Source organism: Heteronotia binoei, chromosome 1 (genome assembly GCF_032191835.1).
Source record: "Heteronotia binoei isolate CCM8104 ecotype False Entrance Well chromosome 1, APGP_CSIRO_Hbin_v1, whole genome shotgun sequence".
Classification (NCBI taxonomy): Eukaryota; Metazoa; Chordata; class Lepidosauria; order Squamata; family Gekkonidae; genus Heteronotia; species Heteronotia binoei.
The window spans coordinates 28,991,303-29,016,094 of NC_083223.1; the positions used below are offsets into that span (position 1 = coordinate 28,991,303).

The window sequence follows — 24,792 nt, forward strand, 5'->3', positions numbered from 1 at the left end:
ATATCTCTAGCACTTGTTTTCAAAATTCTGATATAAGCAGAAAAAAACAAGACCTTGAATGCTCCTCCGCTCCAAGGCAAGTGTCCTGCTGCTATACAGTAACAGATGAGTACAGGAAAATCCCTTTGGAAAGTGCAGCCAGCCACACCAGCCCAAATTCAGCATGAGTATTGGTGGCTTGCCTTCCAGACAAAGTAGAGGAAAAAGTCCTTTACCTTAATGGAGTTGTCTCGAAGGCCACTGATGATCTTATCATCATCATACTGTAGGCAGTAAACCCCTTTGCTGTTTTCAGATCGGCACTGAATTCTTTGCAAGTTGTGCCTTCCACATCGCCAGTTAGACTCTATAGTCTACAAGAGAATAAAATTGGTAAGTGTGACTCAATAATCCAATTCAGTTTCAAAAACTGTTTAAGTTCATTTATTAAAATAGCAGAAGACAAATGCTTGGCAATAATGAATGAAATTCAAGAGAGGAAAGAATCTACTAAATAATGAACTTCTCAGTTAAGTGAAAAAAAGAAAACGGAAGAGAAGGAATGACCTTAGCTAAGGATATATCATACATTGGTCTATGTTATTCACTACTCATAAACCGTTCAAATTCTTGCCATCAATATGAAGACAAGTAGGTTTCTCTACCTGAAGTCGTCTCAGAGTTGCTTACTGTCGCATTCCCTTCCTCTCCCCACAAGCACCTTGTGAGGTAGGTGGGGCTGAGAGAATTCTGAGAGAACTGTGAATGGCCCAAGTTCACTTGCAGGCCTCATATGGAGGAGAGGGGGATCAAATCCAGCTCTCCATATTAAAGCCCACTGCTCTTAACCACTATACCATGCTGGCGCTCTATGTTAAAAATACTTTAATTTGCTGCTTTAAGAACAATCAAGATTCTGTTCATGTATTACGACAGCTTGGTGAGCTTGTGAACTCCTTGGTGAGCCTGTGAACACTTAAAGAATCCTGAGATTGCTGAGTAGGCACCACCATAAAGTGGTGTCATGCAGAGCAAAATCACAAAATTGTGGGAGGATACTAATTAAGTATCCTGTTCAGTGGAGACAGCTGTTTCTACTCTATGTGCCCTTCTGACACATCTCCTGCTCCAAAGTGATAGAGTAAGACCAAGATTGGCTTTTTGCTTTGGGGGAGGTATTTTCCTGAGGAAGAAACAAATGGGTGCCAGGAAACACGCTGGTGAGTGCCATGGCACCCACAGGCACAACACTGGGGATCACTTTATTATAGTTTGGTGTAGTAGTTAAGTGTGTGGACTCTTGTCCAGGAGAACTGGGCTTGATTCTCCACTCCTCCACTTGCAGCTGCTGGAATGGCCTTGGGTCAGCTATAGCTCTCATAGGAGTTGTCTTTGAAAGGCCAGTTTCTGTGAGAGCTCTCTCAGCCCCACCCACCTCACAGGGTGTCTGTTGTAGGGGCAGGAAGGTAACGGAGACTGTGACCGCTCTGAGACTCTGAGATTCAGAGTATAGGGTATGATATAAATCCAATATCATCTTCATCTTCTTTTTCCTTAGTAATTCCAGACCTGCATTAATGAACCTAGTGCTGTTTTTGCCGCAGAACTCTTGTTTGTCAGAAGGTTGTTTATGAATGTTCTCATCCTAGATAAGGTTGAAACCAATATTTCCCCTATGAGCTAAGCAACACCAGTCTTAGGTGGGCTCAAGGAGTATCCAGTCTGCCATACCATCAAGATGTGAGAGCTGATTGATCAATTTAAGAAGGTGGGTCAGCTTGAGAGGGGTCACTGCTGTTAACACTTTCCGACAGCCCTCCTGTCTTCCACTCTTAAGTCAACCTTTGGAGCACACTCATCAGAGCACCCTTCTCTGTCTGATGCAGAAAACAGAAAGGGTCCCTGTCAAACTCATTTGTTAGTAGAGTCAGATCTGACACAAATGGGACTTTGTGGGGCACAAAATTTAATGTGTCATAAAATGTGCCATGTGTGTCATAAAATTTAGCGAAGTGGAGATATAAACTTTATAAATGGCACAGATGAACGCAATTAAAGATATGTTTTAGCTTAAATACAAACATGCTTAAACTCTTTCAGCGTTTTGTTTGAAATGGAAAGGGGGTAGTGGGATTTGACAATGCAATTTTTAAACTAAAAGCACAAGGATCACAGAATATAAAATGCTCTGAGCCTGGGGAAAAATGAAATGGAAGTGCAAGCTTTTCCAACCCACCCTTCCCGTAGTCTACTCAGATTTGCAATGGCTCTCCAGTGTAATATTCCCCTTTGGCTGTGGGTTCCCAGGTTAAAGTACTCACTAGGCATTAGTTCTTGGGTCCACTGAGCAGAGACAAGCTGGCTCAAAGTATCAACCCTTTATTTGCAAGGCACAACTCTAAGAAACATGAGTTTCTGACTATAGGAACACTGAAAACTGAAACTGATCTCCATTTCATTGAAACACATTGCAGCATTGACAAAATTGCAAAGAAAATGTATAACAGATTTCCCATTAAGGTCTCTGGGCCCTATCTATCTGGGAACAGAGACGTTAATGGAAAATCCACCCACATTTTCTTTGTAGCTTTGCTTCGGGACTTCAAAGGGTGAGGATAGGAGGGGGAGGAAGGGGGAGAAAAGAGCCCCACAGGCCTGATTAAAGCTCTGGGAGGGTTGGATATTTGACACCCCTGCTTTAAAGCAGGGGTGGCCAACGGTAGCTTTCCAGCTGTTTTTTGCCTACAACTCCCATCAGCCCCAGCCAGCATGGCCAATGGCTGGGGCTGATGGGAGTTGTAGGCAAAAAACATCTGCTTTAAAGGATTGGCTTTCAGCTGCTTTTTCAGCTCAGCTAGCAGCTAGGTGGTCTTTCAAAACAGTCCATTTATGATATTATCCCACTTTTCTCAACACATGCCACAGTGCATTTAATAGTGAAATTTACCTTTGGATTGCTTTAAATGGATTATACAATTTGGACAACTATTCAGAGAATACATTACCATAATTATTCAGCAGGGGACCAGTCTTATAAACAAAATTTTACAGAGAAATTAACTCCCCTTTGTCCCAACCCCCAGCCCTGGAACTCCCAGCCTTCATTTATACACACTGTGTCTCTAATTTAGGTTACGTTCCAACCTTTTCACACACCTCTACCCCACAAAGATAATTTATAAGAGACAGCAAACAAGAGTTCTGTGCTTCTTTGAAAAATACTACAATAACAACACATGCTCTATCTTGCAAACAATTTCTAAAATATTCCTGTGTTCGTATGTATTTGAATTGGGGATTTGTATGTTCCCTCTCCAGATACCTTCCCAAGTTGGTTCACAATGCAACATTAAAATGATAAAAACAAAAATAATAACAATTGAAATTGGCAACAGAACAAGCAAAGAGCCCACTGGAAACATAAAAAAGGGATAAAACATGTACACAGTAGCCTCATATAGCATTCATTAAACAGGTGTTAGGCTAGAAAAAAGGTAGCTAAAAATGAAAGAACTCTTCTGATAAAAGCCAGGCTGAAGAAAATGTTTTACCTCTGTTTTCCTAAAATACAGTACAGTAGGTGCCAGACAAGCCTCCCAATGGAGGGAGTTCTAGTGGTGAGATTCCACACTCTCAGAAAGCCTCATCTATTGCTGTAACCTCATCACTGCATGTGGGGTGGGGGGCCAAGAGCAAGGGCTCGGGAATAGGATCTCTTCAAATAGGACCAAGTTGTGTCGGGCACCACTTTGCCTTGTCTTATGTAAGAAGAAACAGAAAGAGAACTTCTTGGCAGAAGGGTGTTCTGAAATCTGCAGCTTTCTCCATTCCAGCCACAAAGCTAAGGCTGGAATCCACATAAACTCATATGCTGCTTTATGTTCTTATTGTGACTAATTGTGAATGGTTCCTCATCCTCTTGGAGAGGAGTGACAAGTGGAGTGCTTCAAGAATCTGTCCTGGGACCTGTTTTGTTCAACATCTTTATAAATGATTTTGATAAAAGAATAGAGGTAACGCTAATTAAATTTGCAGATGATACAAAATTAGGAGAAGTTGCAAATGCAATAGAAGACAGAAACGGGATACAGGATGGAAAACTGGGCTAAAAAGCTAAAAACAGATAGGAGTAAAATGAAATTTAACCGGGAAAAATGTAAAGTTCTGCATTTAGTTAGGCAAAATCCAATGTATGCTTATAGGATGGAGGAGACTTGCTCCATGTGCAAAAGGGATCTAGGAGTCTTAGTTGGACCATATGCTGAACATGAGTCAACAGTGTGATGCGGTGGCTAAAAAGGCAAATGCAATTTTGGGCTGTATCAACAGAAGCATAGTGTCCAGATCATGTGAAGTGATAGTATTGCTTTACTCTGCTCTGGTAAGACCTCACCTGGAGTATTGTGTTCAGTTTTGGGCACCACATTTTAAGAAGGATGTAGACAAGCTGGAATGGGTCCAGAGGAGGATGACAAAGATGGTGATGGGTATGGAGACCAAGTCCTATGAAGAAAGGTTGAAGGAGCTGAGAATGTTTAGCCTGGAGAGGAGGCAGCTGAGAAGTGATATGATCACCATCTTCATGTATTTGAAGGGCTGTCATGGAGCAGAATTGTTATCTGTGGCCCCAGAAGGTAGCACCAGAACCAGTGGGTTGAAATTAAATCAAAAGAGTTTCCGGCTCAACATTAGGAAGAACCTCCTGACCATTAGAGGGGTTCCTCAGTGGAACAGGCTTCCTTGGAAGGTGGTGGGCTCTCCTTCTTTGGAGGTTTTTAAACACAGGCTAGATCAGCAGTCTCCAACCTTTTTAGCACCAGGGACCGGTTTTGTGGAGGCCAATTTTTCCACAGACCGGGGGGAGGGTGGTTTTAGGATGATACAATTGTGCACTTTATTTCTATTAGTTTGGTATAGTGGTTAAGTGTGTGGATTCTTATCTGGAAGAACCATGTTTGATTCCCCATTCCTCCACTTGCAGCTGCTGGAATGGCCTTGGATCAGGCATAGCTCTCACAGAGTTGTCCTTGAAAAGGCAGCTTCTGTGAGAGCTCTCTCAGCCCCACCTACCTCACAGAGTGTCTGTTGTGGGGGAAGAAGGGAAAGGAGATTGTAAGCCACTCTGAGGCTTAGAGTGGAAGGCAGGATATAAATCCAGTGTTGCTGTCTTATTATTATTACATTGTAATATATAATGAAATAATTATATAACTCGCGGCCTGGTTGCTAACAGGCCATGGACCGATACTAGTCCACGGCCCAGGGTCCTTTTCCCCTCCCCCTTCTCATTTATCACCTTTCTCTCCTGCTTTACTGTATTACGATTTTAACAGAAAAAAACTGTTCTGTTGCTGATAGGTTGATATTTGTGATTTAATGATCAGAATATAAACTACCTTTCTCATTTATATTTTTCAGAACATTAATTACTTACTACATTTAGCCCCTTTTAATAAGAACTACAGGATCTGACAACAATACAGATCCTGTGAATTTAGGGGGTGTGGAGTGGGATATAAATATTTGAATAAATGAATAATAAAATAAATTATCTACAGCTAATGAATCCAACTGACAGATGAACCCGCGGGGGGGGGGGGGACACTTGATAAACCAGGTTTCCACTTGGCTTCAAGGGCAGCTGAGATAGCGGGCTGTTTGCCAATAAGGTCAGCCAACCCCAACTGATTTTTATCTCTTTATCCCTCCCCCCAATCAACTTGGATTCAGTAATCTTTGCAATCTTTTGGACTCCCAGAACTGCAATCATATTTAAAACGACTGGTCATCATCCAGCAGTGTTTGAAGTCAGCTTCCAATATACAGTGATAAGTGGGATCCTCATTGAAAATTTATGACTTTGGAGCAAGACTTCTGATAAACTTTGACCTTTAATAAGTTATTTAGCAAGAAATTTATGTAACTAGTTTTAAAGAACTTTATCTCGGCAGAACAGCACTTGGCCGTTTTCCGAGAAAAACTCAGCTTCAATGAATGAAAATACTAAGTGCAGCTGTTTTTTATGTTATTTACTCTGTAGAATATATAATTGATTATTTTCATTTTGACTTTCTCTTCTTTCTCTTTTTAAATCTTTGATGAAATATGTTTGAAGCACTCAGTGTTTCAGCTGTAATGTGTAGTGGGGATTTTAAAAACTCAGCTTCAACAGACAACCAGCTCACTGGAAAGACAAGATTTATTTATTTTCATCTGTTAATATTTTCCTGTTTCCCAGAATGAAAAAATAACTTGAAAACATTGGGGTTTTTCCCACTGAAGTCCTTAGATAAATCAGTGTACTGGGAATAGGGTTCCCAAATCCCCCGCTAGGCCTGGAGACCCCCGATTTGGAGCCTCCTCCCCCCGCTGGCCATAAAAGGGAAAGCGGGGGGAGGGGAGGGGGAGAACGGCAAACAGATCACTGAACACTTGAAGTCCACTACGGACTACATTTCCCAAAATGCTTAGCAAACAGAGGAATACTTGGCGTAGGGCGGTGGAGCGACCTCGAGTCGTTGCCCGCTATTGGCGGTTGTCTTTGTGCGGAAGAGGCTGCCTGCGTTCCAGAGAGGGGGTGAGTGGCTGCTGACCCTGGAAGGCTTCTAGGATAGGGGCACCGGGGAAAGTGGGGTGCTTCGGATGCAGATTCCTAGCTGCATGTGTCTGTTGGAGACCGCTGCTGAGAGCCCTTTTTCCTTCTGTAGGGTCTGATTGTGCTGGGAATGCATGCTCAGCTGTACTGCTGGTTTGTCTCTTCACAAGTTATAGATATGAATAGGGTTGCCAATCCCCAGGTGGGGGCAGGGGATCCCCTGGTTTGGAGGCCCTCCCCCCACTTCAGGATCATCAGAAAGCGGGGGGAGGGGAGGGAAATATCTGCTGGGAACTTTATTATTCCCTATGGAGAGCTATTCCCATAGGAAATAATGGAGAATGGATCCACAAGTATCTGGGGCTTTGCGGGTGCTGTTTTTTGAGGTAGAGGCCCCAAATTTGCAGCGCAGCATCTGGTGCCTCTCCTTAAAATACCCTCCAAGTTTCAAAAAGATTGGACCAGGGGGTCCAATTCTATATGCCCCTATCCTTCATTATTTCCTATGGAAGGAAGGCATTTAAAAGGTGTTCAGTCCCTTGAAACGTGATGGCCAGAACTCCCTTTGGAGTTCAATTGTGCTTGTCACAACTTGCTCCTGGCCCCACCCCCAATGTCTCCTGGCTCCACCCCCAAAGTCCCCAGATATTTCTTGAATTGGACTTGGCAACCCTAACTGGGAAACAAATCTGATGCTCCCCATTTCCTCATTGCTCTCCCTTCCTTTTCCCCTCCCCTCCCCCTTCTCATTTATCACCTTTCTCTCCTGCTTTACTGTATTACGATTTTAACAGAAAAAAACTGTTCTATTGCTGATAGGTTGATGTTTGTGATTTAATGATCAGAATATAAACTACCTTTCTCATCTATATTTTTCAGAACATTAATTACTTACCACATTTAGCCCCTTTTAATAAGAACTACAGAGAATACCATTTTTTATTTTACTGGATACTTTAGTTGACATTTAAACAGTATAAACTTTGTTGTGAATTTAATATTTGCACAGAAAACAGTACATGGGAATAATATATGGAAAGTATGTACAATATTTTTAAAAATAGAAAAATGAAAAATGACAACTGGAACACATCAAAGAGGACTTGAGAACGGAAGTACAGATGAGGACCTAAGAACTGTAACAATGGTGAAAAAAAATCATAAATATTGGTGCATCAAATACAACAATTTGAAAAAAGAACTAAACTGACTATTCAATATTCAGAGAAAATAACCTTAAAGAATATTCAGAGTGTTCAAGAGAAATATTCAAGAATCTGAAGAAAGAACCCAGAATTCAATAAGTGTGTCAAGAGATATTGGCTGGATTATCAGGAATTAATTTAAAATTACAAGAACAAACACAAGAAATTATAAAAATCAGAAGAAGAAGGTGATATTGGATTTGTATCCCGCCTTTCACTCTGAATCACAGTCTCAGAGTGGCTCACAATCTCCTTTACTTTCCTTCCCCACAACAAAAACGCTGTGAGGTGGGTGGGGTTGAGAAAACTCCCACAGAAGCTGCCCTTTCAAGGACAACTGTGTGAGAGCTTTGGCTGACCCAAGGCTATTCCAGCAGCTGCAAGTGGAGGAGTGGAGAATCTCCCAGATAAGAGTCTGCACACTTAACCACTACACCAAACTGGCACACATCTAGAAAGGCAGGATTTTTGGATTGAGAAGGCAGAACTAAGAATTGAAATCCTGGAAGCTCAATGCAGATCTAATAATCTGTGTTTTAGAGGAACGACTTTTTGATAGATCTTACAAAAAAAATAAAATATCATTGGAAAATACCATTTGCAACAGAAGGTATTTTCACCAAAAGGAAGAAAAATAATCGCAACAGAGGAATAAGTTAAGCAATGGCTGAAGAACTGCAAGCACAGGACTTACACAGAGGAACAGGAGAATCTCCAAGTAATTCAAAGCAATCTGCTAGCAGCTCAAAGTAAAGTTCATAGAACAAAATTTCCGAAGAAAAAACAAGCATAAAAAAGGAAAAGTTGGACATTGCAACAACATCAGGGAAAAATGGATACATTAAAAATAGTATTAATAAGTATCAATGGACTGAATTCTACTTCAATACACAAGAAAATCTTCAACCAACTGAAAAAATAAAACACTGATATACCTACAAGAAACTCATATAATGAAGAAATATGAATACATTTTAAACAAAACATTCGGTAAAACATATCTTGCTTAGCACAAAATAAAAAATGTGTAGTAATTTACATAAACAACCCACAATTAGAAGTATTAGAATTAAGAGACTCAGATGGAAGATACCTAATTTTAAAAATGAGACACCCAGAAGGCAAAAAATGCACTATAGCAACAATATATGCACAAAATGAGGTGCATATATTTTTTGAGATCCCCCTCCCCACAAAAAAAAAACTATGCTAGATTTCCAAGATGAGTAAATAATGATTCTTGGAGATGTGAACAGAGTACTAGACCAAAACAAACAAACAAAAAACCCCAAACAGATCAGGGAATATTAAAAGTAGAAAATTACCTAAATTCAAGAATAGACATGTGCTGGATATAAAGAAGTTTGATACAGAATTTTTAAAAAGTAGAGATTTAACTGAAGGTATTTTCAGACCACAGTCCCATAGAAGTAGTCTTGCAATGGAACAGAGAATCAAGAAGATGGAGATTAAATGATAGTCTTTTAGTACAAGACGATGTAATAAATAAGTGTAAAAAAGATTTGAAAGAGTTTTTCTTAAACACTCTTGCACTCTTTTCCCGGTCTAGGTCTCCAGGCGACCTCTGTGGTGGAGGAGAGGAGCTTGCAAGCCTGCCTATTTTTCCCTCTTCCATCCTTTCACACACCTACCTATGGGGCAATGCTCAGAGGCTAATTCAAGTTCCAATGCTAAGCCTGCATTAAGTTCCTCCTCAACCTCTGGGAGCTGCACAATATGTGTGAAAGAGCTGCATGTGGCTCCTAAGCCACATTTTGGCCACCCCTGTGTATTGTCTCAGGAAGGAAAACAGAAAAAAGAGTAATAACCAGTGTAAAGAAAGGAGATCAAATTACATATGCAGAGAAAGAAATACAGGATCAATTTATTAATGTTCTCTCAGGATTATACAAATAGAAGTTTGCTACAGAAGGAAGAATAAGAAAATATTTAAAAGACATCCCAATTGCAAAGTTTATTTCAGAACATAGAAATTAAATAAAAGAGTAACAATTCAAGAAGTCTCTCTAGCAATAAATCAGCAACGTATTATAAACATCTTGAACAAGTATTAATAATACTGCTACAAAAAGTTATTAATGAGATAAGGAAGAAAAAGACAAAAAAGACAATATCCCTGACATGGATAACACAACTACATAAAGAGGGTAATGATGCATCATTACCACAGTCAGGTAGACCTATTTCTCTGTTGAATACAGACCATAAAATTTTGCCATAATACTGGCAGAAAGATTAAGAACATGCATACCAAGTTTAATATAACCTGAGCAATTGGGTTTTATATCAGAAGTAGATGAAAGATAATAAAAGATTTATAACCAGAGAAATGGGTTGAAATTAAATCAAAGGGGTTTCCGGCTCAACATTAGGAAGAACTTCTTGACATTAGAACGATTCCTCAGTGGAACAGGCTTCCTCGGGAGGTGGTGGGCTCTCCTTCCTTGGAGGTTTTTAAACAGAGGCTAGATGGCCATCTGACAGTGATGAAGATCCTGCGAATTTGGGATAGGTATTTGTGGGTTTCCTGCATTATGCATGGGGGTTGGACTAGATCCTGGAGGTCCCTTCCAACTCTATGATTCTAATAGATGCAACTGAATTTGTGAATACAAAGAGAAAGAAAGCAGTGTTTCTTTTTCTAGATGCAGAGAAAGCGCTTGTCAATTTAATATGGCCTTTCTTACTGAATGTCTTACAAAATATGGACTGCAGTCCTGCATTTTGGAGCTGGATGCATGGAATATACTTGAACCAATTAATTAATCTTAATTAAAGGGAAACTAACAGAAGCAATTTCAATTGAAAAAGGAACACAACAGGGGCGTCCTTTATTATTTGTATACTAGAAAGAGATTTTAAACAAAATGGCAGAATTAAGGGAATAAAAGTAGATGATGATTCAGATTCAGTTTTATTACAGTCCATGACCAAATCTGATAAAACAAAACGTCAGGAATACTACACTTAAAATGTAATAATAAAATGTGTCAAAAACTTGATTACATTACATACAGCACAGATAATCCACTTAAAACTGAATTTAAAAATCTAAAAACCAGGAACTATATAATGAACCTCCTGTAGAACCTGTATCAGGGCTCAAAAGGGAAGGACTGAAATTTACTGCACACTTTGATTGCCTGAGCACAGATGATGTAGAATTCAAAATGAAAAGTTCTGCAGAGAACATGGTTCTAACAATCTTAAATTCTGAGAAATTGTTGTAATATGAAATTGAACGTACTGAAGAATTTGGATCCCTAAAATTAAAAGAAACCCCCTCCCCAAAATGGTATTTTAACACAACAATAAAAAAATGTATAAAAGATTATAAAAAGATATTTAAAGGATTATAAAGAGCACAAAGTGTTTTACTGACTCTATTACATATTTGGGAATAAATGTGACTGGGCACAACTGTAAACTTTTTACAAATAGCTATCAGAAAAAATGGAAATCAATTTAAGCAGATTATAAAGATGGAAAAAACTAAAAATCTCATGGCTGAGAAGAATCTCTACAAGGAAAATTCATGTGCTGCCAAAATTAAACTTTTTATTCCAAATGTTACCCATATACATAGAAGAAAGAATATTGTAAAAAGGGGTAGAGCCAGATAAATTAATTTATATGGAATGGCAAAAAACCAAGAATAAGTTTCAAAGTATTACAAGATGAGAAAAAGAGAGGAGGTTTAGCAGTCCCAAATATAAAATTATATTACCAAGCAGCAGGTCTGCTCTGATTAAAAACCAAAGCAAAGAACAGTAAAATTAGAATCAGCAGATCTTTATGAAGACAATTAATTATTGATTCTCAAAATCACCTAAAAAGATCATAGCACAAGAAAGAATAATCAACGACTGACTTTTGAGAATACGGTTTACATGCTGGAATTTATCAAGACTCTCAGACTCTTTGCTTATGTTCCCAATAGAAGCTCGTTGTGATAGGACTATGGCATGATGATAAACACTCAGGGTTCATCAATTTCCTACTCCTACTATTATAATTGGCCTCCTTTATCCTCTGGCCACACAACCTCCTCCTCAGCAGAAACAAAGGTTCCTGACTTCAGTGGAAACTGAGGGTACAATCTCCTAAACCAACCAAAGTTTTTGACAATTGCAGCTCATGCCTGGTTCCACCAAACATAGAGGAGATTCCTACCCACTTCTCTTGGCAGGATGTTACCAAGATCACTGGATACTCAGTATAATTTCAAACAGTTATGGCATAGTGTTTCTGTGCCCTCAGAGTAATTTACCCCTGGTACCTTGTCCCCCATCCCCTCAACTACTGGTGGAGGTTAGAACATAAGAACATAGAGAAGCCATGTTGGAGCAGGCCAATGGCCCATCCAGTCCAACACTCTGTGTCACACAGTGCCCAATATATGTGTGTGTGTGTGTATATATATATATATATATATACCTCTGCAGAACTGAAGGTGGAGTTCTAAGAGATGCTACTAAATTTGACCAACTAATTACAAAACAAAAAGAGCACTTACTACGATAGATATATAAGATATATAAGAGAGCCAGTTTGGTGTAGTGGTTAAGTGCGTGGACTCTTATCTGGGAGAACCGGGTTTGATTCCACACTCCTCCACTTGCACCTGCTGGAATGGCCTTGGATTAGCCATAGCTCTGGCAGAGGTTGTCTCTGAAAGGCAGCTGCTGTGAGAGCCCTTTCAGCCCCATCCACCTCACGGGGTATCTGTTGTAGAGGGAGAAGATATAGGAGATTGTAAGCTGCTCTGAGTCTCTGATTTAGAGAGAAGAGCAGGGTATAAATCTGCAATTCTTCTTCTTCTTCTTTACTCCAGCTAGAAATGGAAGATGAACAAGTGAAAAAATATATGATTAAATGGATACAAACCTTAAGGAACGGGTATCTACGGAACAATGGAAATGACAACAGTCAGCCAGACACTAAGAGAAAATCGGTACCAAATTTTTTTCAGATGGTATATAACTCCAATGGACATTGAGAAAGCACATAAAAACAAGGAAAATGTTGGAAATGTCAAGATGGAACTTTCATATGTGGTGGATTTTTAAAAATGAAAAAAAGAAGATACTGGAAAGAAATACACTAAAAAATGCAAAATACATTAAAGTTTACATTACCAATGGAAGCCAAAACCTTGCTACAAATGTTCTGCCTAGCCAATTACCAAAAATTTTAGAAGAAATACTGGTGTCAGTGGCAAGAACTATTTATGCAGCAAATGGAAACTAGACGTCTGTCCACTTTCAGAAAAATGGGAAAATAAACTTGCTCAGTATGCAGTGATAGAAAAATTAATGATCTATTTGAGAAACAAGTTTATTATGAAATTTGAGGGAAGATGGCATGTGTATTATATGTAGTATGCTATTAGAAGACAAAGAGATAAAATATTGTATACAAAATACATGGTAATTAGATAGTAGAATTAAAATCCATTCCAAATATAGTACCCTGAATATAAATAGGTTCTCTATCTGAGATATATAGGGTTGCCAAGTCCAATTCAAGAAATATCTGGGGACTTTGGGGGTGGAGCCAGGAGACTTTGGGGGTGGAGCCAGGAGACATTGGGGCGGAGCCAGGAACAAGAGTGTGACAAGCATAATTGAACTCCAAGAGAGTTCTGGCCATCACATTTAAAGGGACAGCACACCTTTTTAAATGTCTTCCTTCCATAGGAAATAATGAAGGATAAGGGCACCTTCTTTTGGGGCTCATAGAATTGGACCCCCTGGTCCAATCGTTTTGAAATTTGGGGGATACTTTGGGGAGAGGCACTAGATACTATATTGAAAATTTGGTGCCTCTACCTCAAAAAACAGCTCCCCCAGAGCCCCCGAAACCTCCAGATCAATTCCCCATTATACCCTATGAGAAGACGTTTCCCTCTCCCCCCCCGCCCCCCCCTTTCTGGGAAATCTGATGCAGGAGACAGAACTCACTCACCTCCGGAGGTGCAAAGGCACATGGTCCTTTGGGGGCATGGCTGGGCTCCCCTCCCTTCACCGGCCAGCTGACTGGGGGCGGGAAGCAGCCTGAGAAAACGGAAGAGCTCTGGCTGCTGCGATCGGGGCTGGGTGGGAAGGGCTGCCGTTCTCCCCCTCCCCCCCCCGCTTTCCCTTTTATGGCCAGCGGGAGGAGGAGGCTCCAAATCGGGGGTCTCCAGGCCTAGCGGGGGATTTGGGACCCCTAGAGATATATAATAGATCAGGGGTGTCAAATATTCAGCTCACAAGTTGTGTCCATCCTGCGCAGGGCTCAAATCCAGCCCCCAAGCAACTTCCTACTCCTGCTTCCTTTTCTAAGGCTGCATCTGCATCACAGCTTTGTCCCCCCCCCCCCCCGCCCAATCCAGCTCCTTCAGTGGCTTTTTGCTTCCTGCTCCCCTCCCCCCACAGAGCTCCTGCTTCCTTCTCTGGGGCTGCTCCTCCTCTATTGGGGAGGGAAAGGGAGGAGGGAGAGGGGGGGGGAGAGAGAGAACACAGTTTCAAAACCAACAATGTTTTATTCCATGAATAAGCTTTTGTGCGCAAGCATGTTTTATTTGGAGGGAGGGTGGGTGGATGGATTCCTCGGACAAGCACAATATACCCTTTGGATCATTCTGAAAAGTTTAAAAAAAAGAAGACTGGATTTCTCTATTGCTATGTGGATTTCTTTTCTTTCAATAAGACCCTGATTAGGAATTATAACACCTGGATTATTCCATACATCTTGGAGAGTGGAGTGATGTCACATGCCAAATGATAATAGTACATATTGGTAATGAGACAGGAAAACTAGCTCTCAATTCAGTCCAGGGAGATGCATTATGTTGAGCTTCTTTATCAATTGCAATTCAACAGTCTCTCTAATCTCCCACTGAGATTCCTTTGTAAGAGCACTGCTACTCTTAGGTCAGGAATTGAACGTTGTGGTTTTTAATCCCAGATTTATGTCCATTATTCTTTGCATCCTCCTGGACTGAATTCCCCTGGATGGAATTGAGACCTAGGTTTCCTGTCTCACTACCAAAACTGGTACCTCTATTCCGACTACCCCTCTGCATATCACACCTAATCCAATCAAGCCTGCTACTGTCATTCCAATCTGAAATCACCTTTATAAAGTTTATATCTCCAGTACCTGATTTTACATTGTATGGCATGCATGCTCCAGCCCAACAATGTGACATTTTTGTCAGATTTGGCCCTCGTTCCAAATAAGTTCAACACCTCTGTAATGGACTTTCTTTTACACCATGATATATTACTAAAAATCCAAATGTGGCAAAAATATATTATGCTGAATATGTAGTAATGATGAAACCAGTGCTGTAGTTAAAATGTATACGATATCAAATTTGAAACTTAAAATTTAAATGATGAAAACAATTGTACCCCAACAGAAACAACAATCATTGTGTTTTATAAATAACAACTTAAAATTATAACAAAGGGGATGTAAAGGAAAACATTCTCTTTGACAAATGTAATTATGTTGTATAACCCATTTTTTTCTTTTTCTCTTTTCTGAACCCCCAGTTTTTTTTTAAGTAAACAAATAATTTAAAAAATCATGCAGAGTAAGCATAAAGTGGCTGTAATCTGATGGCACTTTCCAGCACCATCAATGAATGCATTAGTACAGATGCAACACCTGTAGTAATCTCAAAAACTGAAAGGTGGGTATGGGAGAACAATACTCATGTGACAGCAAAGAAAGAACCCATCCCAGCATAAATGTAGAGCACCAAACAACATCTAACAACATCATTATAAAGGTAAAGGTAGTCCCCTGTGCAAGCACCAGTCGTTTCCGACTCTGGGGTGACATTGCTTTCACAATGTTTTCATGGCAGACTTTTTACGGGGTGGTTTGCCATTGCCTTCCCCAGTCAGCTACACTTTCCCCCCAGCAAGCTGGGTACTCATTTTACCGACCTCGGAAGGATGGAAGGCTGAGTCAACCTGAGCCGGCTACCAGAAACCAGCTTCTGCTGGGATCGAACTCATGTAGTGCTAAATAAGAACTTGGATCCTAGGGATTATAATTGCAACTGCAACTGTATGAAATGATTTTAATGATTTTATTGCAATTCTATTTTTAATTCTATGTTGTTTTGACTGTTGTTGGTCACCCTGAGCCCGTCAGGGGAGGGTGGGATATAAATATAATATAATATAATATAATATAATATAATATAATATAATATAATATAATATAATATAATATAATATAATATAATATAATATAATAAATAAAATAAAGATGTATACCATAGTTCAGTCACTGGGCCTTAAAAGAAATCACCTTCAGCCCTAATTCTGCTGGGGATGTTATGAAGTAAGTGCAGGTTATGAGGTCACAGAGGTCATGTTAAGCAAACAGTTTTCTCCTGTGCGAAGTTTTATGGAGTGTATAAGAGTATTGACATCTGCTGAATCTGAACCAAGATAAAAGAGTTGCCAACAGAAGGCAGTGTGTCGAGAGTACTCTTCCCATGCTTAATGTGCTGAGATGTAACCAGTGTATTAAGAACCAACATCAACCAGAGTGTTCCTCTGCCCTGCAGTAACCTTTCTCTGCTTCAGTTACACTGCTATCGCACACTTTTTTGTAACCATCACATAATCATTCTTGCCCTGTGCCTAGACACTTCAAGGCCAGGGAGTCTTGTTCACGGCAATTAGCTTGCACCTGCATTCAGAGGGCTGTCTGGGAATGTCTTTGGGGGTGGGAATGCTTGAATAACATAATGGTCACTTTCAGGGTATATGTATGGGGCATTTCCCCACAAAGCTAGCTTTAGCAACGTTCATCTACCTGTCATGCCAGCCTCAAATAAAGTATTCTCTTGCAACCAATCGAGTTGTTTGATGGGGAAGAACTTAGGAGTTGACACAGTGTGGGTATTCTAGGAGCAATAGGCTCTTTCTGGATCCAGTCTTGAGGGGGGGGCAAGAGTAAAAAAATGCACCCCCACTCAAAAAATGGTGTGTGTGTGTGGGGCAGCACCAGTGCTAGAGTGCTGCCTCCCCCACCCCAGGGGAGGGGAAAATTTGGGGCTGCTTTTCCACCCTTGTTGAGAGGGGGTGAAAGGAGCCGATCTGATCTGCCTCCCTTCCCATTTAAATGAGAGGGGAGGCAGATCCACACATGGGACTGTTTTCACCACTTCTCTGCCTTGTGGAGAGGTGGTGAAAGGACCCGATCTGCCTCCCTCCCCATTTAAATGGGAGGGGAGGCAGATCCAGGCATGGGGCTCTTTTCACTGCTTCTCTGCCTTGTGGAGAGGCAGTGAAAGTAGCCAATCTGCCTCCCTCCCCATTTAAATGAGTGGGGAGGCAGATCCAGGCACCAGGCTGTTTTCACCACCTCTCTGCCTTACAGAGAGGCAGTGAAAGGAGCCCATCTGCCTTCTTTCCCACTTAAAGACTCCGCCAGCCAGCTGGCCGAGGGGTCTTTAAATGGGGAGGGAGGCAGATGGGGGGGGGGGTCGGGCTGCTTTTGATGCCTCTCTGCAAAAGAGAGAGGCGGGAAAAGCAGCCAATCTGCCAGGCTGCTGACTTGCTTCTCTCACTTGCCCTCCAGGGGCGCCCAATTCGGTGCCTCCCCAGGCGCCGCTGGGGGCAAGGTATCTCATGTGCCCAACCCCTAGATCTGGCCCTGCATATTACATTAATTCACATGCATCACAAAAGTGCTGCAAAGAAGATGGATGCTGATGATACAGTGCTTTGTACATTACAGTGTTACATAAATGATGATTAATGTCAAGAACAGGATTTAAATAATAAATGATGATTAATGTCAAGAGCTACTTCCTTTGTTCATTTTTGGCTGCCAGATCAGTGTCCCAAAAAACAAACAAACAAGGGCCCACAACTGGTGATTCCTGAAATGAGATCTCCACCACATTTTAAAAGGATTGCAACATTCAGCAACATCTCACAGGAATCCCTCTAGCTATATCAACAGCAGCATCATTGCCAGGACATTATCCAGAACTGGAAACATGATCTGACTGAAAACAAGAACCTATGGAAATCAAAATCCATCCTGGTTGGATCAACAAATGAACAACAGAAGGCCACCCCACAACAACATACTTAGCACACTCACCACGCAAGAAACAAGGGGTCTAAAAATATTAGAATATAATGACTAGCTACAGCAAACTGAAGAATGTCAGGGAACTTGTTTCAAAGTTCTGACTGCTTTAGAACACTCTTTAAATGCTTGATCCTCACCACTGCCTGCATTTGAGAGAACTGCTGAGAATTAGTATGCTAATTCTTATAATTCTGGCAGTAGAAAGAAAAAGTTACCTCCATTAGGCATTTTCCATTATAACACTTCCCCAAGCATCCTTAAGATCAGAGCCTGATCTTTTCAGAGCATTAAAGAGAAGAGGTAAAAGAGGTTCTAAGACTGAGCAAACAAAGCTATGGTTCAAGCACAGAACTTTAAGTCAGTTATTTTAATACCCATGGCAAATCAGAAGGCAAGACATTATAATCACCAGGGTTTGTATTTCCAAAATATCACTCCTATTACCACGCACGTAGTCTACACTTATAAATTTATCTCTTCAGACAATATTCACATATGGCATTACAAAAGAAATCTCTAGCTACACCACTATAAGACATTAATCTTTAGAAATAACATCTCCAAATGCTGCACTTTGAAGCATATGCATTACACCCATTTAAACAAGGAACAAATAAAAGGAAAGAGATTTGGGAAGGAAAATGCTAAGTAACTGTCTTGTTTCAAGTATTAAAAGACTTTATTATGAGATCATGAGATGCTTAAACTCAAATGAAATTACACTAATATACACTAGATCAGAAACACAACTTTTATGTTGATTCACTTGCAACAGGTTCATTTTAAATATACATGATTTAAAAGAGAATATGTGTGGTAAGTGGTCTATGTGGCCAATACATCAGAACACAAATTGAAATAATGAATATGTAATATTTTTTTTATGTATTTAATTTACCATTGTATTTCAGAGAGTGATACACACAACAGCCCTCACTATATCAAAGGAAGGATGTCCCGTTGAACAGACTGGTTAATACTCTGGGGAAGCACTGGCTGAGGTGAGTCCACAAAGAGCCCCGGGCTGAGTTGTGGAAGGGAGACACCTTGCAAAAGAAGGAAGCAAGACGCACATTATCTCCTCGTCCTCCACCACACCCAAAACTTGCACTCACACAATCACACAGACAGATGCACACACACATTCTCCTCCCCCCCGCCCCAAGGCTGGCCCCCCGGCAAGCTCAGAGGAGCGCCTGGCCACCTTGCAAGAGAAAGAAGTGGACACGCATGGTCTCCTCCTCCACAACCAACCCTTGCATTCACAAATCACACAGGCACATATTCTCCCCCCCACCCCCACAAGGCTGGCCTGGTTACCATGAAAGGGAAGGAAGCAGATGCACAATGTCTCTTCCTCCACATTGTCTCTTCCTCCTCCCTTGCATTCACACAACCACAAAGACACACAAACACATTCTTCTCCCCCCCCCCCCCACAACAAGGCTGGCTGCGGCAAGTCAGCTGGCCACCTCTCCAGCCCCACCCACCTCACAAGGTGTCTGTTGTGGGGGCAGAAGGTAAAGGAGATTGTGAGCCGCTCTGAGACTCTTCGGAGTGGAGGGCGGGATATAAATCCAATATCTTCTTCTTCATCTTCTTTTTTTGATGATTCTCATTACTGCTGCTAGTCCCCTGTCTGGGATTTACACAAATTCTTGCAAAACTTCACTGGCTAATATTCCACTAAGTTCTCATCTCATTTCAAAGTGTTTGTTATTACCTATGAAGACAAAACAAGTCTGGGCCCTCAGGGAAAGCCTCCTCTTTCATTAATATATGGAGCATGACTTTGGTACCCTACACAAAACTCTTTTGTCTCTCTACTAGAATTAATGGTTGTAAATAGTAAAAATGTTATGCAAATATGTCTACATTATCTACGTAACAAAGTTCAGCCTTCTTGTGATAGAATCTGGATTGCTTCAGTAAGCTTTTTTTTTTTTTAAAGTATGAGGAAATACAGTTCTGGTAGTAGTTAACTGAAGTTATACTTCTATTTCCAAAGCCCAAGAGAGTCCTACTATGATCAGACAATGCCTACCACAGGGACTGTACCACTGCAGACTGCAAGTGGGGGTTACTTAAGAGAATGCTTTTCCACCTCCCCTCATACACAGCAAACAGGTTTGGCTAGAACCATTCCACTCTCAACAAGCTAGGTTTTTTTGCACAGAGGGAATTATTTGTATGAGGGAGCATTCAATAGTACCAGCCTCCATGTGCCCAGGAAGAGGTTTCCTATCTTACAGCTGGTAGAGGAAAGAGAAACTTCATGAAACGGTAATGTGACAGAAGTGCGGAGGTACATAGCCTCCTAAATTTGGGGTGGGTGTGTGTGTAAATCAGGGTTATTTAAATGTTTATAAAATAAAGGATTTGCTGCTGTGAATTAAGTTTTGTTGCAGGAAGTAGAGAGTAAGATACTAAGATCTGAGGCAAGGTTTAAAAAAACAACAACAAAGATGGGGTTTATTTGTATTACAGAAATTTGAAGGAACACTTCAGCAGACAATTTCAACAAATACCATGGCTAAGACACCTATTCACTAGATATGGCCTTAATGGACTGTTTTTCACTTCACATACCTCCAGCCCTTAATCGCCTGCAAGTGACAGTTACATAGCCTGCTATCACTAAGGGCCTCCAATTAGAAACAGATGGTTTCTGATAAGCTTCTCAGCCCTGAATACAAGGTCAGATTCTCTCACATTCAAGTGTTCTAGAGCAGGGGTGACCAATGGTAGCTCTCCAGATGTTTTTTGCCTACAACTCCCATCAGCCCCAGCCATTGGCAAGGCTGGCTGGGGCTGATGGGAGTTGTAGGCAAAAAAACATCTGGAGAGCTACCGTTGGCCACCCCTGTTCTAGAGAGCCAGTTTGGTGTAGTGGTTAAATGGGTGCCTTCTTATCTGGGGAACCAGGTTTGATTCCCCACTCCTCCAGATGCATCTGCTGGAATGGCCTTGGATCAGCCACAGCTCTTGCAGAGGTTGTCCTTGAAAGGGCAGCTGCTGTAAGAGCCCTCTCAGCCTCACCCACCTCACAGGGTGTCTGCTGTGGGGGAAGAAGATAAAGGAGATTGTATGCAGCTCTGAGACTCTGATTCAGAGAGAAGGGCAGGATATTTCTTCTTCTTCTTCCCAGTCAACCCACTCCCCAAGACTCAAAACTAAATCATTACAGGTCTGCTTATCACCGGAGACAAGTTCCAAATGGTTGTTTCTGAGGAAGAGCTGATCTCAATCCTGAGCACCTTCTGAGTAAGAGCTACACTCTGTCCATCTGTTCTACTAAGGCAGGCCAGAACCGTCAGTTATCTCACACACACCTCTCAGTTCAATCAGCTTTCTAAAAAGTGATTGGATGTTAAAGCACCATTCAAATAAGCTCAAGTACTAACAGATGACTGGTGGTTTCATCTTCAGGGACCAGAAAGCCTCCTGTTTGTCACAGCAGGCACTGAACTATTCATGCACAAAGCTGCAAGTCCATTGTATGAAACAACACTTCTATTTCTCTATTCCAACCCAACAGCACCTGAATAAGAAGTTTCATTTATCATGTCTCCTTTCAAAGCAAGGAAATCAGGACAAAATCTTTTAAAATCCTTCCTCCTACTTGGGACTGAAAACATGGAGTCCACTTGAATGGTCATAGCCTTAACTCTCTCCTGTCCCCTGCCCACAAAAAAAAACTTTAGGGGGGGGATGTTAATTTAAAAAGAAAAAGAAAAGAAATTTAAAAAGATAGAGGCAACTTCCATTTTCAGATAAGAAAGCAGAAAATATTCTTCTTAACAGCTCATGAGGAATAAATTATGTTGGTAATAATTTGAAAGGAATAGCTAAGCAGTTAGTTGGCCTAGCATCGTGGATAATATAGAAAAAGCCCAGAGATTTAGAGTTGAGGGGGGGAGGATCGGCAGCTCACCTGGCAATCTGCCTGTTCACACAATCTGCTAAGAAAAGTCAAATTGTACTACGATATTTTGGAACTGTGTCCAAGCACATGATTAACTGAACCAAAAGTCAGATTTCCACAAAAACAAGTTTTGCATACCTAAATAAAATTTCCTGGGACAAACCCAAAACTAGCCTTGCTTTTAAAAGGATAAACCAGAGGGTAAACTAAAATAAGTAAACCAGAGGACTCTGAACTGGACTGTAGGATAGTTAGGTGGATAGGGAATTGGTTGCAGAACTACACTCAGAGGGTAGTTGTCAATGGCATGTCATTTGAATGGAGAAAGGTGTCCAGTGGGGTGCCACAGGGCTCAGTTTTGGGCCCTGTACTTTTCAGTATTTTTTATCAATGATTAGGATGGGAGTGTGGAGAAGCTACTCATTAAATTTGCAGTTGACACCAAATTAAGAGGAGCAGTGAATCCACCAGGAGTTAGAATTCAATGAGATCTGAACATGCTGGAAAAGTGGGTGGAAGTGAACAAGATGTAATTTAACAAAGGTAAGTACCCAGTTCTACATCTCGGTAACAAAAATGAGAAATACTCATACTGAATAGGGGATACATGTGTGAACAAGATCTTGGGGTATGGGTAGACTGTAAGTTAAATATGAGCAGCCAGTGTGATGCAGTGACAAAAAAGGCAAATGCCATCTTGGGCTGTATCAACAGAGGCATAACATCCAGATCACAAGACGTCATTGTTCCGCTGTACACTGCATTGGTCAGTCCACACCTGGAGTATTGTGTGCAGTTTTGGAGGTCTCACTTCAAGGATGTAGACAAAATGGAGTGGGTGAAGAGAAGAATGATGAGGATGATCAGAGACCTGGAGACCAAGTCCTATGAGGAAAGGCTGAGAGACTTGGGAATGTTCAGTCTGGATAAGAGCTGTCACTTAGAAGAGGGCAGGGAGGTGTTCCTGATAGCAGCAGAGAAGAAGAAGACGACTGCAGATTTATACCCCGCCCTTCTCTCTGAATCAGAGACTCAGAATGGCTTACAATCTCCTATATCTTCTCTTCCCACACAAGACACCCTGTGAGGTGGGTGGGGCTGAGAGGGCTCTCACAGCAGCTGCCCTTTCAAGGACAATTCCTGTGATAGCTATGGCTAACCCAAGGCCATTCCAGCAGCTGCAAGTGGAGGAATCAAACCCGGTTCTCCCAGATAAGAGTCTGCACACTTAACTACTACACCAAACTGGACTCATAATTATGGGTTTAAATAAAGGCTGGAACGGTATCAACTGGATATTAGGAAAACCTTTTTTACAGTAAGAGTTGCTCAATGATGGAAGCAGCTACTGAAGTAGGTGGTGAGCCCTCACTGGCAATCTTTAAGCAGTGGCTGAATATACAATTTTCAGGGATGCTGTAGGCTGAACCTGCATTGAGCAGGGGTTTGGACTAAATGGCCTCTATGGCTCCATCCAACTTTATATATTTATTTATGTTAATTTCTAGTCTGCCCTATTCCACCAGTGGGCTCAAGGCGGATCACAACAGAGTTAAGCAATAGGCAACAAAATAAACAATTAAAACAATAAAACAATAAAATTACTCAATTTCAGGTGGAAGACAACTAATCAAGCCATAGTGCAAACAGAGCGAGAACCAATGATATTCCAATAGGCCTAATAGACAATGGAATGCTGCGACAGGGAGGCCAGACTCAAAGTACTATGGATGTCCGCTGCCTCATTAGAAGGCCTGGTGGAACAGCTCTGTTTTACATGCCCTATGAAAAGGTAGTGAATCAGGTAGGGTCCTAATCTCCAATGGAAGCATGTTCCACCAGGCCGGAGCCAGGGCAGAAAAAGTGACCTGGGCTTCCATAGAAAAGGAGGCATCCAAGGTCACTCCCAAGCTCTTCACCTTCTGAGCCGGCGTAAGTAATACACTGTCCAGGGCTGGGAGCTGGATAAATGACTCTACTCCACTTCGGCCAAGGTACAGGACCTCTGCCTTAGTTGGATTACGCTTCAACTAGCTCTGTTGCAACCACCCAGCCACCACTCCCAAAGCCTCAGCCAGATGATCTGGGGCAGAATCTGGACAGCTGTCCATTAACAGATAGAGCCAGGTGTCATCTGCATATTGGTGACAACCCAGCCCAAAACTTTGGGCTAATTGGGCAAGGGGCAATATAGATGTTGAACATCATTGATGAGAGAATTGCCCCCTGAGAGACATTACACACAAGTGGGTGTCATGAAGAGATCTGCTCATCAAATGCCACCCTTGGTCCCTGACCAACAGAAAAGAGGAGAACCACTGTAAGGCAATTCCCTGAACTGTTGGTGAGGCAGTGGGTCATAAGATCGTAATCGTAATCGACTGTGTCAAACACTGCTGAAAGATCGAGAAGCAACAGCAGTGCTGCTCTGCCTCAATCCAGATGCCTCTATGATTCCTAAAGTAGAGTTAAATCTGGTGTGTCAATACAATGGATCTAAGTGGTATCTTGAGTTACTAGACCACCTTGAATGCAAGAAAAGGAGGGGTACAACAAAGTGATGCCTTTGTTGTTAAAGAAAATTAAAGAGTATGGTGAGTTAGCTGGCTTTTATATCAATAAAGAAAAATCAAAAATCCTTACTAAGAATCTGACACTAAACAAACAGAAAGAATTACAAAATGCCACTGGATGTGAAGTTGCCTCCAAGGTAAAATATTTAGGTGTGGAGATGACGATGAAAAACATTGACTTATATAAGAATAATTATGAAAAGCTCTGGCATAAAATAGAAGGTGATATGTTAAAATGGAATAAACTAAACATATCCATGCTGGGGAGGATATCTGCAATTAAAATGAATGTTCTACCAAGGATGATGTTTTTATTTCAAACTATCCCAATAGTGAAAGATAAGAAACAATTTAATCTGTGGCAAAGAAAAATTTCAG

At 41.2% G+C, this 24,792-nt stretch overlaps 1 protein-coding gene across 5 annotated transcripts in view; it reads right to left on the bottom strand.

Moving 5' to 3' along the window:
* Window positions 1-24,792, bottom strand: part of FBXW11 (F-box and WD repeat domain containing 11) — a 412,946-nt gene that overhangs the window by 86,955 nt on the left and 301,199 nt on the right. For all 5 annotated transcript variants that reach the window (XM_060232907.1, XM_060232882.1, XM_060232913.1 and 2 more), the window contains one exon: window positions 216-353. In XM_060232907.1, coding sequence (XP_060088890.1) covers window positions 216-353 — 138 coding nt within the window. The remainder of the gene's footprint in view (window positions 1-215; window positions 354-24,792) is intronic.